Genomic DNA, 19,025 nt, shown 5'->3' with positions numbered 1-19,025 from the left:
CCATGAAATCAGCCAGAAAGCTCTACCTCAATTCATGGTCACGCTGCTGTTCAATATGCATTCAGCTGTATTGTGAATACACCTAGACTACATCTTGATTTGCCCAGTTTATCAATAGAGATTTACCGTTCAAATACATTATTACCATGATGTTATGTAGTTAGATTAGTAAAATAAATGAAGTCAAATTGATTGTATAATTCATTCATTAACGCATACATTCAAAAATAAAACTCGAAGATCTGTCTGGTTCAAGTGCCATTCTGTGACTTTGGCCATGGTATTGTTTTAGTACTGTATGGAGTATTGTGATACTTAACCTGGTATCCGCATGGAAGTTGACCTTTTAGCATGGTGACAACACTGTTCACAGCTCTGAAAGTAGTGCTCACGAGCCAGAAGAGGTCCCTCAGCGCTCACTCTGCTGTGTGTGCATCTTGCTAGCTGTCACTCAAATCGCGAAGGGCTGAAGCTCATTGGCTAGAACTTTAAATGCTAGGGGGCTGACCCACAATGGGGGAGAATGGCACAGTATAGTTCCAGAAAAAGTTGCTTTCAAACTAGGGATTTCGTGGCTAATTGAGTTAAGACAGTAATTCTGCTCCTAGATTCTGAATGTGTGAACAACACGTTGACACATCAGCCCAAAGTAGGCACCAACGTTTCACAGCATGTCTTTAAATAAGCAATATTATACTATATGATTGTAAACTTGACTTGACCTTAGGTTCACCGGGAGGTGCCGGGCGCTGAGCGCTACCAGGAAGCCATGTCCCTCAACCAGGGCCCCGCCCCCTCCACTGGAAAGACCAACCGCTTCAGCTCCCGCAGGGGCAAAGGTCAGTGTGTGTGTGCGCGGGTGCCTGCCTGTCTGTCTGTCTTGTTTGTGTGTGAGAGTGTTTATATTATCTGTCTGTGGAAGGAAGGCAGATGGAGAGTGAGAGTGATGCAATTGTTGACTTTAGTGTGTGTACACAGTATAGTGACAGTGTAGCAGGAAAGAGAGACAGCAGAGAACCAGTGGTTGGCCTGGGATGTTGAATGCTATTTACCCCCATCCTAAAGAATGTTCAGTCTCACTCCTTAATGTCTGTGTGTCTGTGAGGGAAATGATTTGTTTCTCTATTTATGAACAGACATTTTGTTTTTGCTGGTTTGTCATTGTGCTGGCGTGGATGTTGGTGTGTGTTGTTGGCGTGGATGTTGGTGTGTGTTGTTGATGGTTTGTCATTGTGCTGGCGTGGATGTTGGTGTGTGTTGCTGGTGTGGATGTTGGTGTGTTGTTGCTGGCGTGGATGTTGGTGTGTGTTGTTGCTGGTGTGGATGTTGGTGTGTGTTGTTGCTGGCGTGGATGTTGGTGTGTTGTTGCTGGCGTGGATGTTGGTGTGTGTTGTTGCTGGTGTGGATGTTGGTGTGTGTTGCTGGTGTGGATGTTGGTGTGTGTTGTTGATGGTTTGTCATTGTGCTGGCGTGGATGTTGGTGTGTGTTGCTGGTGTGGATGTTGGTGTGTGTTGTTGATGGTTTGTCATTGTGCTGGCGTGGATGTTGGTGTGTGTTGCTGGCGTGGATGTTGGTGTGTGTTGCTGGTGTGGATGTTGGTGTGTGTTGTTGATGGTTTGTCATTGTGCTGGCGTGGATGTTGGTGTGTGTTGCTGGCGTGGATGTTGGTGTGTGTTGTTGATGGTTTGTCATTGTGCTGGCGTGGATGTTGGTGTGTGTTTTTGCTGGTTTGTCTTTGTGCTGGCGTGGATGTTGGTGTGTGTTGTTGATGGTTTGTCATTGTGCTGGCGTGGATGTTGGTGTGTGTTGCTGGCGTGGATGTTGGTGTGTGTTTTTGCTGGTTTGTCTTTGTGCTGGCGTGGATGTTGGTGTGTGTTGCTGGCGTGGATGTTGGTGTGTGTTGCTGGCGTGGATGTTGGTGTGTTGTTGCTGGCGTGGATGTTGGTGTGTTGTTGCTGGCGTGGATGTTGGTGTGTTGTTGCTGGCGTGGATGTTGGTGTGTTGTTGATGGTTTGTCATTGTGCTGGCGTGGATGTTGGTGTGTGTGGTTGATGGTTTGTCATTGTGCTGGCGTGGATGTTGGTGTGTGTGGTTGATGGTTTGTCATTGTGCTGGCGTGGATGTTGGTGTGTGTGGTTGATGGTTTGTCATTGTGCTGGCGTGGATGTTGGTGTGTGTGGTTGATGGTTTGTCATTGTGCTGGCGTGGATGTTGGTGTGTGTTTTTGATGGTTTGTCTTTGTGCTGGCGTGGATGTTGGTGTGTGATGGTTTGTCATTGTGCTGGCGTGGATGTTGGTGTGTGTTTTTGTTGCGATAGTTTCTAATCTAATCCTACATTTGATCTATGCTGGTGCTTTGGTGGGAGGAGGTGTCTTGGTGGCTGGGTCACTGCTGCTGTTCTGACTTGACTCAAATGATCTTCCTCTCTCCTCCTATCATTTAATCCTCCCTCGTTCTGCTCTCCTCTCTGCTGTGGAACAGATGACTGGTGTTCTAAAGGTAAGCTCTGACCTCTGCTTGTCAGCTAGGTAGAGCATTAATTAGGACTGGCTAATGATGTGTCAGTCTCCTAACTCTATGCATGCATTGTCATGCTCTCTGCCGTCTCCTAGAGGACGATGTGTGTAAGAGACAGTGTGCAGCATGTGTGTGTGAGTCTGTGTTAGCATGTGTGCTCCTACCTAGCGGCTTTTTTCAGTGGCTCACAGAGCTGTGTGGTTCTAGAGAACCATAGCGGTTAGAGGGTTCTAGAGCACCGTAGCGGGCGGGGGGTTCTAGAGCACCGTAGTGGGCGGGGGGAGTTCTGGAGCGCCGTAGCGGGGGGTTTATTGAGTGTTCTGTGCGTCTGTTTCTCAGTGTTCTGATGTTCTGTTGCAGGGAGAAATGAAGACGGAGCAGATATGATTGACATTCCAAAGAGGACTACACCTGCCAAAGGTAACACAGTATAAAGTGGCATCATGTAGACTGGAATATGCATGTTTCTCCTGTCCACTCATCTGTTGTACTGATCTGAAAGAAGTGACCAGGCGACAGCTAAGCCAGCCTAATGAGCTGCCATCACATTGTTTTCACCTGTGAAGTTTTTTCCCCAATCATGCTGCTTTCAAGACAACTGGGAAATGAGGTCAAATCATGTCAGTGATCTTCAGTTCTGAAATTCCGAGCTCTATTCCAAGCTGGATGACCATTCAAAGTGACCCCCCCCCCCCCCCCCCGAGCTCCCAGTTCTCCTGAACTCACTGAAGTCTGAGATTTCTGAATGCAGCAACAGTGCAGGTGAAAATGAGAAGACAATGAGATGTCTCCATGTTTCTAACACCTCTCCCTCCGTGTCTCTCCAGGTTATGAGTTGTTGTTCCAGCCAGAGGTGGTGCGTGTCTACACCTCTCTGCTGAAGGAGAGTAAGAACCCCACCGTGCTGGAAGCCTCCGCCGGAGCCGTGCAGAACCTGTGTGCCGGACGCTGGACCGTGAGTCAACCACACCACCACCACACACCTTGAGACACCACAACCTGTTAGTTTAACCCAAACACAACCACCATCAGACCCAACATCACCACACACCTTGAGACACCACGACCTGTTAGTTTAACCCAAACACAACCACCATCCGGTCCAACACCACCACGACCTGTTTAGTTTAACCCAAACACAACCACCATCCGGTCCACACCACCACAACCTGTTAGTTTAACCCAAACACAACCACCATCAGACCCAACATCACCACACACCTTGAGACACCACGACCTGTTAGTTTAACCCAAACACAACCACCATCCGGTCCAACACCACCACGACCTGTTTAGTTTAACCCAAACACAACCACCATCAGGTCCAACACCACCACACACCTTGAGACACCACAACCTGTTAGTTTAACCCAAACACAACCACCATCAGACCCAACATCACCACACACCTTGAGACACCACAACCTGTTAGTTTAACCCAAACACAACCACCATCAGACCCAACATCACCACACACCTTGAGACACCACGACCTGTTAGTTTAACCCAAACACAACCACCATCCGGTCCAACACCACCACGACCTGTTTAGTTTAACCCAAACACAACCACCACCAGGCCCAACACCACCACGACCTGTTAGTTTAACCCAAACACAACCACCACCAGGCCCAACACCACCACACACCCTGAGACACCACGACCTGTTAGTTTAACCCAAACACAACCACCATCCGGTACAACACCACCACGACCTGTTAGTTTAACCCAAACACAACCACCACCAGGCCCAACACCACCACGACCTGTTAGTTTAACCCAAACACAACCACCACCAGACACACATCCCTTTCAGCCTCCTTACTTGACCTCTAAGAGAAACCCTTTACACCTGGACTGTAAGTCAATCACAGTATAATCACAAACTCCACCTCCAACCCAGACACCACCACGACCTGTTAGTTTAACCCAAACACAACCACCACCAGGCCCAACACCACCACGACCTGTTAGTTTAACCCAAACACAACCACCATCAGACCCAACATCACCACACACCTTGAGACACCACGACCTGTTAGTTTAACCCAAACACAACCACCATCCGGTACAACACCACCACGACCTGTTTAGTTTAACCCAAACACAACCACCACCAGGCCCAACACCACCACACACCCTGAGACACCACGGCCTGTTAGTTTAACCCAAACACAACCACCACCAGACACACATCCCTTTCAGCCTCCTTACTTGACCTCTAAGAGAAACCCTTTACACCTGGACTGTAAGTCAATCACAGTATAATCACAAACTCCACCTCCAACCCAGACACCACCTTTCTAGACCCTTGTTAAGCCACAGTCTAGTACTCAAAACAGTCTGTCCGTTTCCTGAACACAAATACACTACAATAATCATTGATCTGTATGTATTCTCTCTCTCTCTCTGTCTCAGTATGGGCGGTATAATTGATCTGTATGTATTCTCTCTCTCTCTCTGTCTCAGTATGGGCGGTATAATTGATCTGTATGTATTCTCTCTCTGTCTCAGTATGGGCGGTATAATTGATCTGTATGTATTCTCTCTCTCTGTCTCAGTATGGGCGGTATAATTGATCTGTATGTATTCTTAGTCTCTCTGTCTCTGTCTCAGTATGGGTGGTATAATTGATCTGTATGTATTCTCTCTCTCTCTCTGTCTCAGTATGGGCGGTATAATTGATCTGTATGTATTCTCTCTCTCTCTCTGTCTCAGTATGGGCGGTATAATTGATCTGTACGTATTCTCTCTCTCTCTCTGTCTCAGTATGGGCGGTATAATTGATCTGTATGTATTCTCTCTCTGTCTCAGTATGGGCGGTGTAATTGATCTGTATGTATTCTCTCTCTCTCTGTCTCAGTATGGGCGGTATAATTGATCTGTATGTATTCTCTCTCTGTCTCAGTATGGGCGGTATAATTGATCTGTATGTATTCTCTCTCTCTCTCTGTCTCAGTATGGGCGGTATAATTGATCTGTATGTATTCTCTCTCTCTCTCTGTCTCAGTATGGGCGGTATAATTGATCTGTACGTATTCTCTCTCTCTCTCTGTCTCAGTATGGGCGGTATAATTGATCTGTATGTATTCTCTCTCTGTCTCAGTATGGGCGGTGTAATTGATCTGTATGTATTCTCTCTCTCTCTGTCTCAGTATGGGCGGTATAATTGATCTGTATGTATTCTCTCTCTGTCTCAGTATGGGCGGTATAATTGATCTGTATGTATTCTCTCTCTCTCTCTGTCTCAGTATGGGCGGTATAATTGATCTGTATGTATTCTCTCTCTCTCTCTGTCTCAGTATGGGCAGTATAATTGATCTGTATGTATTCTCTCTCTCTCTCTGTCTCAGTATGGGCGGTATAATTGATCTGTATGTATTCTCTCTCTCTGTCTCAGTATGGGCGGTATAATTGATCTGTATGTATTCTCTCTCTGTCTCAGTATGGGCGGTATAATTGATCTGTATGTATTCTCTCTCTGTCTCAGTATGGGCGGTATAATTGATCTGTATGTATTCTCTCTCTGTCTCAGTATGGGCGGTATAATTGATCTGTATGTATTCTGTCTCTGTCTCAGTATGGGCAGTATAATTGATCTGTATGTATTCTCTCTCTGTCTCTGTCTCAGTATGGGCGGTATAATTGATCTGTATGTATTCTCTCTCTGTCTCAGTATGGGCGGTATAATTGATCTGTATGTATTCTCTCTCTCTCTGTCTCAGTATGGGCGGTATAATTGATCTGTATGTATTCTCTCTCTCTCTGTCTCAGTATGGGTGGTATAATTGATCTGTATGTATATTCTCTCTCTCTCTGTCTCAGTATGGGCAGTATAATTGATCTGTATGTATTCTCTCTCTCTCTGTCTCAGTATGGGCGGTATAATTGATCTGTATGTATTCTCTCTCTGTCTCAGTATGGGTGGTATAATTGATCTGTATGTATTCTCTCTCTGTCTCAGTATGGGTGGTATAATTGATCTGTATGTATTCTCTCTCTGTCTCTGTCTCAGTATGGGTGGTATAATTGATCTGTATGTATTCTCTCTCTCTGTCTCAGTATGGGCGGTATAATTGATCTGTATGTATTCTCTCTCTGTCTCAGTATGGGCGGTATAATTGATCTGTATGTATTCTCTCTCTCTCTCTGTCTCAGTATGGGCAGTATAATTGATCTGTATGTATTCTCTCTCTCTCTGTCTCAGTATGGGCAGTATAATTGATCTGTATGTATTCTCTCTCTCTCTCTGTCTCAGTATGGGCGGTATAATTGATCTGTATGTATTCTCTCTCTCTCTCTGTCTCAGTATGGGCGGTATAATTGATCTGTATGTATTCTCTCTCTGTCTCAGTATGGGCGGTATAATTGATCTGTACGTATTCTCTCTCTCTGTCTCAGTATGGGCGGTATAATTGATCTGTACGTATTCTCTCTCTCTGTCTCAGTATGGGTGGTATAATTGATCTGTATGTATTCTCTGTCTCAGTATGGGTGGTATAATTGATCTGTATGTATTCTCTCTCTCTGTCTCAGTATGGGTGGTATAATTGATCTGTATGTATTCTCTCTCTCTGTCTCAGTATGGGCGGTATAATTGATCTGTATGTATTCTCTCTCTCTCTCTGTCTCAGTATGGGCGGTATAATTGATCTGTATGTATTCTCTCTCTCTCTCTGTCTCAGTATGGGCGGTATAATTGATCTGTATGTATTCTCTCTCTCTGTCTCAGTATGGGCGGTATAATTGATCTGTATGTATTCTCTCTCTCTCTGTCTCAGTATGGGCGGTATAATTGATCTGTATGTATTCTCTCTCTGTCTCAGTATGGGCGGTATAATTGATCTGTATGTATTCTCTCTCTCTCTGTCTCAGTATGGGCGGTATAATTGATCTGTATGTATTCTCTCTCTCTGTCTCAGTATGGGCGGTATAATTGATCTGTATGTATTCTCTGTCTCGGTATGGGCTGTATAATTGATCTGTATGTATTCTCTCTCTCTCTCTGTCTCAGTATGGGCGGTATTGATCTGTATGTATTCTCTCTCTCTCTCTGTCTCAGTATGGGCAGTATAATTGATCTGTATGTATTCTCTCTCTGTCTCAGTATGGGCGGTATAATTGATCTGTATGTATTCTCTCTCTGTCTCAGTATGGGCGGTATAATTGATCTGTATGTATTCTCTCTCTGTCTCAGTATGGGCGGTATATTTGATCTGTATGTATTCTCTCTCTGTCTCAGTATGGGCGGTATAATTGATCTGTATGTATTCTCTCTCTGTCTCAGTATGGGCGGTATAATTGATCTGTATGTATTCTCTCTCTCTCTCTGTCTCAGTATGGGCGGTATAATTGATCTGTATGTATTCTCTCTCTCTCTCTGTCTCAGTATGGGCGGTATAATTGATCTGTATGTATTCTCTCTCTGTCTCAGTATGGGCGGTATAATTGATCTGTATGTATTCTCTCTCTGTCTCTGTCTCAGTATGGGTGGTATAATTGATCTGTATGTATTCTCTCTCTCTGTCTCAGTATGGGCGGTATAATTGATCTGTATGTATTCTCTGTCTCAGTATGGGCGGTATATCCGTGCGTTGTTGCGTCAGGAGAAGGGTCTTCCCATGATGACAGAGCTGTTGGCCCATGGCAACGACCGGGTGGTTAGGGCCATGTCTGGAGCTCTGAGGAACCTGGCTATCGACGCTCGCAACAGAGACCTGCTCGGTTAGTACTGTTTCTGTGGAACTGTTTTTCCCTCTCCCTGTTTCTCTTGCTCTCTTTCTCCCTCTCTCTTTCTCCCTCTCTTTCTCCCTCTCTCGTGCTTTCTTTTTCCCTCTCTCTCCCTCTCTCTCCTTCTCCCTCCCCCTCTCTCTCCCTCTCTCTCTCTCCCTCTCTTTCTCCCTCTCTCGCGCTCTCTTTGAGCCAACCTGTGTTATTAAATACTACAGCTAGGTCTCTCTAACTCTTGTCTCTGTAGGTAAACATGCAGTTCCCCACCTGGTATCCAACCTGCCTGGTGGGGGTCAGAGCCAGCCTGTGAGGGCTCTGTCAGAGGAGACGGTGGTGTCTGTACTGAGCACCCTTCATGAGGTTCTGGGCTCCAGCCTGGACGCTGCCAAGATCCTCAGAGCCTCGCAGGGCATCGAGAGACTGGTGCTCATCAATAAGGATGGGTAAGCTGGTGTGTGTGTGTGTGTGTGTGTGTGTGTGTGTGTGTGACAAAAAGAGGTGCATGTGTCTCTTTCCATCAGTCTGGATGATGTTGAACAGGAGTGTCAAACTCTGTCTGCTCTCTGGTCTGCAGGGTTTCTCCCTTTTACTGATCAATTACACACTAATTGAAAGGAAAAACTGAGACTGGGGGGGTGTTGTTGAACTCACTCATTTGACCCCGGAGGGAGGTAAACTACACCCCCCCCCCCCCAGTTCAACCCCCCCCGGGGTGGACTGGGGGGGGTGTAGTTGATCTCCCCCCGGGGACTGGGGGGTGTAGTTGACCTCCCTCCGGGGTCAAATGGAATGGGAGGGGTGTAGTTGACCTCCCTCCGGGGTGGACTGGGGGGTGTAGTTGACCTCCCTCCGGGGTGGACTGGGGGGGTGTAGTTGAATCACCTCTTTCTGTTTGATGCTGTTTCTCTTTCTGAGTCCTCCAGTTCTCTCTCCTGATAGGAACCGGTCAGAGCGAGAGGTGCGTGGTGCCGGCCTGATACTCCAGTTAGTTTGGGGCTATAAAGAGTTGAGGAAGACCCTGGAGAAGGATGGCTGGAAGAAGACAGACTTCATGGTGAACCTCAACCCACCTAACAGCACCCAGCCCCGGGTCAACGGAGGATATGAAGACAGTACGCTGCCACTCATAGACAGGGGTGAGACAGACAATAACATCTAGCTACACACACACACACACTGAGGTCTTCACAGGTCTACCCCAATATCTGAGACCCGACTCTGGAACTAGGTGTCTGAGTCTAAAATTGTCCCTGGGGTCTGGGTTGGATCCATGTTTGATTGCCACAGGTCTATGTAACTACAGCTGATGGACCCGACCTGACCACGGCTCTGAATAGCCTATAGCGGTTGTATTCAGTGGTTTTCTGTGGGGACCCCATTCCCCCCCCCCCCAGTAACCACCACACTATAAACACCACCACACCATAAACACCACCACACCGTAAACACCACCACACCATAAACACCACCACACTATAAACACCACCACACTATAAACACCACCACACTATAAACACCACCACACTATAACCACCACCACACTATAAACACCACCACACTATAAACACCACCACACTATAACCACCACCACACTATAACCACCACCACACTATAACCACCACCACACCATAAACACCACCACACTATAAACACCACCACACTATAAACACCACCACACTATAACCACCACCACACTATAACCACCACCACACTATAACCACCACCACACTATAACCACCACCACACTATAACCACCACCACACTATAACCACCACCACACTATAAACACCACCACACTATAAACACCACCACACTATAAACACCACCACACTATAAACACCACCACACTATAAACACCACCACACTATAAACACCACCACACTATAAACACCACCACACTGTAACCACCACCACACTGTAACCACCACCACACTATAACCTACCACCACACTATAACCTACCACCACACTATAACCACCACCACACTATAACCACCACCACACTATAACCACTATAACCACTATAACCACCACCACACTATAAACACCACCACACTATAAACACCACCACACTATAAACACCACCACACTATAAACACCACCACACCATAAACACCACCACACCATAAACACCACCAAACCACCACACTATAACCACCACCGCACTATAAACACCACCGCACTATAACCACCACCACACTATAAACACCACCACACTATAAACACCACCACACTATAACCTACCACCACACTATAACCACCACACACTATTACCTACCACCACACTATAACCTACCACCACACTATAACCAACCACCACACTATAAACACCACCACACTATAAACACCACCACACTATAACCACCACCACACTATAACCACCACCACACTATAAACACCACCACACTATAAACACCACCACACTATAAACACCACCACACTATAACCACCACCACACTATAAACACCACCACACTATAAACACCACCACACTATAACCACCACCACACTATAAACACCACCACACTATAACCACCACCACACTATAAACACCACCACACTATAACCACCACCACACTATAAACACCACCACACTATAACCACCACCACACTATAACCACCACCACACTATAAACACCACCACACTATAACCACCACCACACTATAAACACCACCACACTATAAACACCACCACACTATAACCACCACCACACTATAAACACCACCACACTATAAACACCACCACACTATAAACACCACCACACTATAACCACCACCACACTATAACCACCACCACACTATAAACACCACCACACCACCACACTATAAACACCACCACACCACCACACTATAAACACCACCACACCACCACACTATAAACACCACCACACTATAAACACCACCACACTATAACCACCACCACACTATAACCACCACCACACTATAACCTACCACCACCACACTATAACCTACCACCACACTATAACCTACCACCACACTATAACCTACCACCACACTATAACCTACCACCACACTATAACCACCACACACTATTACCTACACACTATAACCAACCACCACACTATAACCAACCACCACACTATAACCACCACCACACTATAACCACCACACACGATTACCTACACACTATAACCACCACCACACTATAACCTACCACCACACTATAAACACCACCACACTATAAACACCACCACACTATAACCAACCACCACACTATAAACACCACCACACTATAACCACCACCACACTATAACCACCACCACACTATAACCACCACCACACTATAACCACCACCACACTATAACCACCACCACACTATAACCACCACCACACTATAACCACCACCACACTGTAACCACCACCACACTGTAACCACCACCACACTGTAACCACCACCACACTGTAACCACCACCACACTGTAACCACCACCACACTGTAACCACCACCACACTGTAACCACCACCACACTGTAACCACCACACACTATAACCACCACACACTATAACCACCACCACACTGTAACCACCACCACACTATAACCACCACCACACTATAAACACCACCACACTGTAAACACCACCACACTGTAACCACCACCACACTGTAACCACCACCACACTGTAACCACCACCACACTGTAACCACCACCACACTATAACCTACCACCACACTATAACCACCACCACACTATAACCACCACCACACTATAACCACTATAACCACTATAACCACCACCACACTATAAACACCACCACACTATAAACACCACCACACTATAAACACCACCACACTATAAACACCACCACACTATAAACACCACCACACCATAAACACCACCACACCATAAACACCACCAAACCACCACACTATAACCACCACCGCACTATAAACACCACCGCACTATAACCACCACCACACTATAAACACCACCACACTATAAACACCACCACACTATAACCTACCACCACACTATAACCACCACACACTATTACCTACCACCACACTATAACCTACCACCACACTATAACCAACCACCACACTATAAACACCACCACACTATAAACACCACCACACTATAAACACCACCACACTATAAACACCACCACACCACCACACTATAAACACCACCACACTATAAACACCACCACACTATAACCACCACCGCACTATAAACACCACCACACTATAAACACCACCACACTATAAACACCACCACACTATAACCACCACCACACTATAACCACCACCACACTATAAACACCACCACACTATAAACACCACCACACTATAAACACCACCACACTATAACCACCACCACACTATAAACACCACCGCACTATAAACACCACCACACTATAACCACCACCACACTATAAACACCACCGCACTATAACCACCACCGCACTATAACCACCACCACACTATAACCACCACACACTATAAACACCACCACACTATAACCACCACCACACTATAAACACCACCACACCACCACACTATAAACACCACCACACTATAAACACCACCACACTATAACCACCACCACACTATAACCACCACCACACTATAAACACCACCACGCCACCACACTATAAACACCACCACACTATAAACACCACCACACTATAAACACCACCACACTATAACCACCACCACACTATAACCACCACCACACTATAACCACCACCACACTATAACCTACCACCACCACACTATAACCTACCACCACCACACTATAACCTACCACCACACTATAACCTACCACCACACTATAACCACCACACACTATTACCTACACACTATAACCAACCACCACACTATAACCAACCACCACACTATAACCACCACCACACTATAACCACCACCACACTATAACCACCACACACGATTACCTACACACTATAACCACCACCACACTATAACCTACCACCACACTATAAACACCACCACACTATAACCAACCACCACACTATAAACACCACCACACTATAACCACCACCACACTATAACCACCACCACACTATAACCACCACCACACTATAACCACCACCACACTATAACCACCACCACACTATAACCACCACCACACTGTAACCACCACCACACTGTAACCACCACCACACTGTAACCACCACCACACTGTAACCACCACCACACTGTAACCACCACCACACTGTAACCACCACACACTATAACCACCACCACACTGTAACCACCACCACACTATAACCACCACCACACTATAACCTACCACCACACTATAACCTACCACCACACTATAACCTACCACCACACTATAACCACCACCACACTATAACCACCACCACACTGTAACCACCACCACACTGTAACCACCACCACACTGTAACCACCACCACACTGTAACCACCACCACACTATAACCACCACCACACTATAACCACCACCACACTATAACCACTATAACTACACTATAACCACTATAACCACACTATAACCACCACCACACTAGCTGTCTCTCATCCTGTGACTGTGTTTGTTTGTCAGGAGGAGGAGACAAGAGAGACATGATTCCACTAAATGATATGGGACCAGGTATGTCTGCACACACACACACACACACACACACCAACACAGACGCACACGCCTAAACACACAGCTGTTAACAGGCCTTGGCTGTCTTCCAGATGCCTACTCCACACTGGACCAGAGGGGGAGGAAGAACACTCTGGACAGAACACTGGAGCCTGCTGACAAAGACACAGCACAGGTACACACACACAGAGCATGTTCTCGCATGTCTCACTAAATACTGTGGTTAGCTTCTTTTCTCACAAACGATTTCTCACTTAACTTCTGACACTAACCCACTTTATCAACACTCTCTCTTCCCCTCTCTCTCTCTCTTCCCCTCTCTCTCTCTTATCTGGTTTTCATATTGTTCGTTCTGAACACACCCGTCTCTCTCTTTTTTTCTCTCACTCTGCTTCAACCCACCACCTTTCTTCCCTCTTCTCCCTCCCCGTTTTCTCTCTCCTGTCTTCCTTACCACCCTTTTCTCCCCCTCCTCCCCGTTCTTTCTCCCTCCCCGTTCTTTCTCCCTCCCCGTTCTTTCTCCCTCCCCGTTCTTTCTCCCTCCCCGTTCTTTCTCTCCCTCCCTCCCTCCCTCCCCGTTCTTTCTCTCTCCCTCCCTCCCTCCCTCCCCGTTCTTTCTCTCTCCCTCCCTCCCTCCCTCCCCGTTCTTTCTCTCTCTCTCCCTCCCTCCCTCCCCGTTCTTTCTCTCTCCCTCCCTCCCCGTTCTTTCTCTCTCCCTCCCTCCCCGTTCTTTCTTTCTCCCTCCCTCCCCGTTCTTTCTTTCTCCCTCCCTCCCCGTTCTTTCTTTCTCCCTCCCTCCCTCCCCGTTCTTTCTTTCTCCCTCCCTCCCTCCCTGTTCTTTCTTTCTCCCTCCCTCCCTCCCTGTTCTTTCTTTCTCCCTCCCTCCCTCCCTGTTCTTTCTTTCTCCCTCCCTCCCTCCCCGTTCTTTCTTTCTCCCTCCCCGTTCTTTCTTTCTCCCTCCCCGTTCTTTCTTTCTCCCTCCCCGTTCTTTCTTTCTCCCCCTCCCCGTTCTTTCTTTCTCCCCCTCCCCGTTCTTTCTTTCTCCCCCTCCCCGTTCTTTCACCCCTCCCCGTTCTTTCACCCCTCCCCGTTCTTTCACCCCTCCCCGTTCTTTCTCCCCTCCCCGTTCTTTCTCTCCCTCCCTCCCCGTTCTTTCTTTCTCCCCCACTCCCCGTTCTTTCTTTCTCCCCCTTTTCTCTTCCTCCCACCTTCTCTTCCCCCTCTCAGGGAGGGCTGTATGAGGAGAGGCGGGACTCTGTTCCTCTCATGGACTCTTATGACGGTTAGGCCACACCCCCCCACACACTGCATGTGAGCGCATGGTATGTGTGTCCACCGACTGAACACCTGCCTCTCACTAAACCGCATGGCCTAACTAACCTCTCTGTGTGTGTCCCCCATTGTATTGGTGTTTGTTTCTTGCTCCCTCTGCTGGTGATTTGTATATTTGATATAGTATGTTGTTGATCTTGTGTCTTGATGTTCGTTTGTTTCATGTCTGTATACATATGGAATTTTGTGTTTGATCTCTTTTCAAGCGTCTGTGTCATGTATTGATTGGTGATGTTTAGGCTGTGTGTGTGTCATGTATTGATTGGTGATGTTTAGGCTGTGTGTGTTCATGTTGTCTGTGTCATGTGTTGATTGGTAATGTTTAGGCTGTGTGTGTGTCATGTATTGATTGGTGATGTTTAGGCTGTGTGTGTTCATGTTGTCTGTGTCATGTATTGATTGGTGATGTTTAGGCTGTGACCGATATTGTCTTAACTAGCAGGTTCTGTGTCCTCTCAATCCTCTAAGTTTATACAGCTGGTTTATGAGTTGCACTCTTACTACAAATATTACACATGGTAGTAACCCTTCTCTCTGTGTCTCTGTGTCTCTGTCTCTCTGTGTCTCTGTCTCTCTGTCTCTCTCTCTGTCTCTCTCTCTCTTTCTCTCTCTCTCTGTGTGTGTGTCCTGGTCTTCCCACAGAGAAACTGATAGTGTGCATCACTAGAAGAGAGCAGCCTCTACCGGCCTACTGCCCCTGCTGAACCTCTGGACACTCACTGAGGGACCACTGACTCCACTAGAACTGGACTCTCTCCTTCTGTGTCTCTTTCTCTCTCTCTCTTTTTTTTTCCTCTCTCCTCTCAATTTCTTAATCTTCTTTCCCTCTTATCTCTCTCGGGGTCTGTGACATAAGCCACTTGCATGACCTTCAGCCTTCCTCATCTCCCTAGCTCTCCCTCATTCCTCTATTTAGACTGTGACTTTTAGCCACTAAAGGAACACTATGGACTCCTGACATCCCTCTTCTACCTGTCGACACTACTATGACATAAGACCACTTCTAATTTAGTAACTCCTCCCACCACAGTGACACACTAACCCCCAACACTACACTAACTCCTCCCACCACAGTGACACACTAACCCCCGACACTACACTAACTCCTCCCACCACAATAGGGACAGTTGTGACTTCATCTGGGAACTGGGAACGTTCACCACCACAGTAACAAAGCTAATCAAAAGGGAACTGTTGGAATGGGATTCAAACTGTAACTGACAAACCCCTTTTTTTACTGGAATGGTTCAAACTGTAACTGAACTTAAACTGACAACCCCCTTTTTTTACTGGAATGGTTCAAACTGTAACTGAACTTAAACTGACAACCCCCTTTTTTTACTGGAATGGTTCAAACTGTAACTGAACTTAAACTGACAACCCCCTTTTTTTACTGGAATGGTTCAAACTGCATTTCTACAAGTGATTGTGAAGATTTCCAGTCAAGGTTTTTTTTTCTTCTTGTGATAACTAATTACCACTAAACTTCTGTTTCCCAACAAAGAATCAATGTTTGTTGATCTACTGCCGGTGTTGCTTTGGTCTTTGTTTGAGGTGTGATTGCTGAGTTGTGGTTCTGACTACAGTGATGAACACGTGCCAAGCTACACACCACTATTGCAGTAACTTTCTACTACAGAGTATTTCTGAACACTACTTCTCTTCTCAGAGCCATCTGTTGTGATGTTCTAGTGTATATGACATCATTGGGTGATGTCAGACAGGCACTGGTGTGCCATTGGGCAGTGTTGTGGGAAAGTAAGTAGCTTGACGACCACTTTTAACATTTTACACATGGGTCTTGCGTCACAGAACATTCTTGATCGTCTGTTCTGCAGATTATATTTCTATGATTTTCAGCCATGTATAATAGACCAGTGAACCGTTTCGGCTCTATTCAATACATTTCTATCTGTGTGGCTCTTTAGCGTCATTGTTATACCCCCTTTCTCAACTCGCTCTGGTTCTAATGGTTCTCCTGAAGCTATGGGAGAAACCACAGATTTGATTGTTGATCCAGTGACTGCATTTCTTTCAATCTGCAAATCTCTATATATATGAATGTGTAAATATGTGATCGCCTTCAACTACGTCTGTGTGGCTCATGGCTAACTGGAGTGCCTCGTTCGTTGGTGTTTTTAAGGTGGGATGGGGGTTTTCCCTGGGGGTATCATTCACTAGCAGCAACATTCCAGAACATTGAATCCAAATGGAATGTATAGAACAGTTTTTTTTGTTGTGTTCCGCATAATAACACAATGGAATGTATAGAGTTGATATGATTGATGCTCTGCATATGGAACAGAGAGAACCATTCTAGTGCCATACGTTCCACGTCAGACTGGGGTGTTCCAGCCTACTGAACCTACGCCTGGGTGTCCATCTACCCTGCTGGACTGGCTGGTGTCCATGGAGACCACAGAACACTAAGAGGGGAGAGGACACATTTAGCTGGTTGTTTCCCCCCAGACAGAGTTCCTTTAGTACCGTAGATGACATTATTATTCTCAGTGCAGAGTAAGATGTAGATATTTTCTCAGTAGATTAAAGCACTAGCGGTAAAAGCGTTTCTTGGTTCCTTTGATTATTTTCATGCCAATCCAACACTACAAATGGTCAGTCTCAGAAAAATGTAAATGAGTTGCCTTGTAACCAGATAGTCCTAGAATGAGATGATCTAGAACTGATACAAGAAATGATGTGGGAGTGGAATCCAATGGGAAAGTGGGACTAAAGAGGGGCGGAGCATAAAATTAAATTAGCAAGATTTGTATAAGTGCAAAGACCTGATTTTGATTCTAGTTGCTATTTAAAAAATAAATAAAATAAAAAGCAAATTTAACTATATATAGAAGATAAATATTTGTTAATTTTACTGGTTTTATGTATTGTTTTTATATTTTATGATTTGGGTTTATTCGTCTTGCAGGTTGTGGGTGAACGCATATGCAATCAGGTTTATTTTTGAATTGAGAAACATTTATGGTTTATATATTTTAATTATAGAGAAAACAAGCAAAACACAATGTAAAATCAATTTTACATTCCAAATGGTCCCATATTCCCAATATAGTACACTACTAAATGGCCTGATATGGCTCTGGGTGAAAGTAGTTAACTATATAGGGGACAGGGGGACATTTAGGAGACAGTCCAACTCTCAATTTCTGTCAACAGTTTATTATTGGAACGCTGATCTAAAATGTGATTCTGGATGAAAACCTTAATCTCTTCTTCTATGCCTTGGCTCTTAATGTTGCACATTTCTCTCATGAATGGAATATGTAACAAGCAATACTGTTTATAATAAATAAAATAAAAAGTGCTTTTTTCAATACTGGCCTTGACTTTTTTTTTCTCTCCAGCTCTGTGTGTGATTTGAGAAATGCATGTGTTGCAGTAAATGTTAGTAGTTCTCCCTGTACAGTTGTACTCTTCATAAACACACATCAATCATACGGTGTCATGCAGTGTTGAGACGCTGAAATCAATGGGTGAAGTAACGCACGCCTCTGATTGGCTAAAGTCAACAATACTTTTCAACATTGAACTGAAGATTTCAACAGGTTTGCTCTTGATCAGATCAAATGGCTCTTCCGCTGAGTGCGGAACAACAGACGTTGATAATCAACGACGAGCCGAAATGACCCCATGATTCGAATGTGCAGGCTTGGCTTTTCCCACGTTAACTACGCATGAACACGCACGATCGCCCCTCGCGATTTTGACGTTGAAGAGAACTCCTTTCTGAAGTGTGACGTCAGTCCGTGAATTTGACCACGTTGTGGGAATATGTCAACATTAACTATTTGAAACAAATTGGTTGGCGAAATTCAGATTTTTGAGAAAG

General features: G+C 45.7%; 1 protein-coding gene across 1 annotated transcript in view; it reads left to right on the top strand.

Annotated features, from left to right (window-relative positions):
- Positions 1-18,510, top strand: part of LOC139374642 (catenin delta-1-like) — a 50,951-nt gene extending 32,441 nt beyond the window's left edge. Inside the window, exons 14-24 of the mRNA XM_071115680.1 lie at positions 728-839; positions 2,484-2,501; positions 2,880-2,939; positions 3,347-3,474; positions 8,093-8,243; positions 8,497-8,692; positions 9,189-9,385; positions 13,796-13,843; positions 13,936-14,018; positions 15,071-15,125; positions 15,818-18,510. Coding sequence (XP_070971781.1) covers positions 728-839; positions 2,484-2,501; positions 2,880-2,939; positions 3,347-3,474; positions 8,093-8,243; positions 8,497-8,692; positions 9,189-9,385; positions 13,796-13,843; positions 13,936-14,018; positions 15,071-15,125; positions 15,818-15,879 — 1,110 coding nt within the window. The 3' untranslated portion in view covers positions 15,880-18,510. The remainder of the gene's footprint in view (positions 1-727; positions 840-2,483; positions 2,502-2,879; positions 2,940-3,346; positions 3,475-8,092; positions 8,244-8,496; positions 8,693-9,188; positions 9,386-13,795; positions 13,844-13,935; positions 14,019-15,070; positions 15,126-15,817) is intronic.
- Positions 18,511-19,025: the final 515 nt, after the last annotated feature.

Source organism: Oncorhynchus clarkii, chromosome 19 (genome assembly GCF_045791955.1).
Source record: "Oncorhynchus clarkii lewisi isolate Uvic-CL-2024 chromosome 19, UVic_Ocla_1.0, whole genome shotgun sequence".
In the NCBI taxonomy this organism is placed as follows: domain Eukaryota; kingdom Metazoa; phylum Chordata; class Actinopteri; order Salmoniformes; family Salmonidae; genus Oncorhynchus; species Oncorhynchus clarkii.
Note: the sequence above shows the minus strand (reverse complement) of the source record. Positions and strands in the feature narration are given on the sequence as shown.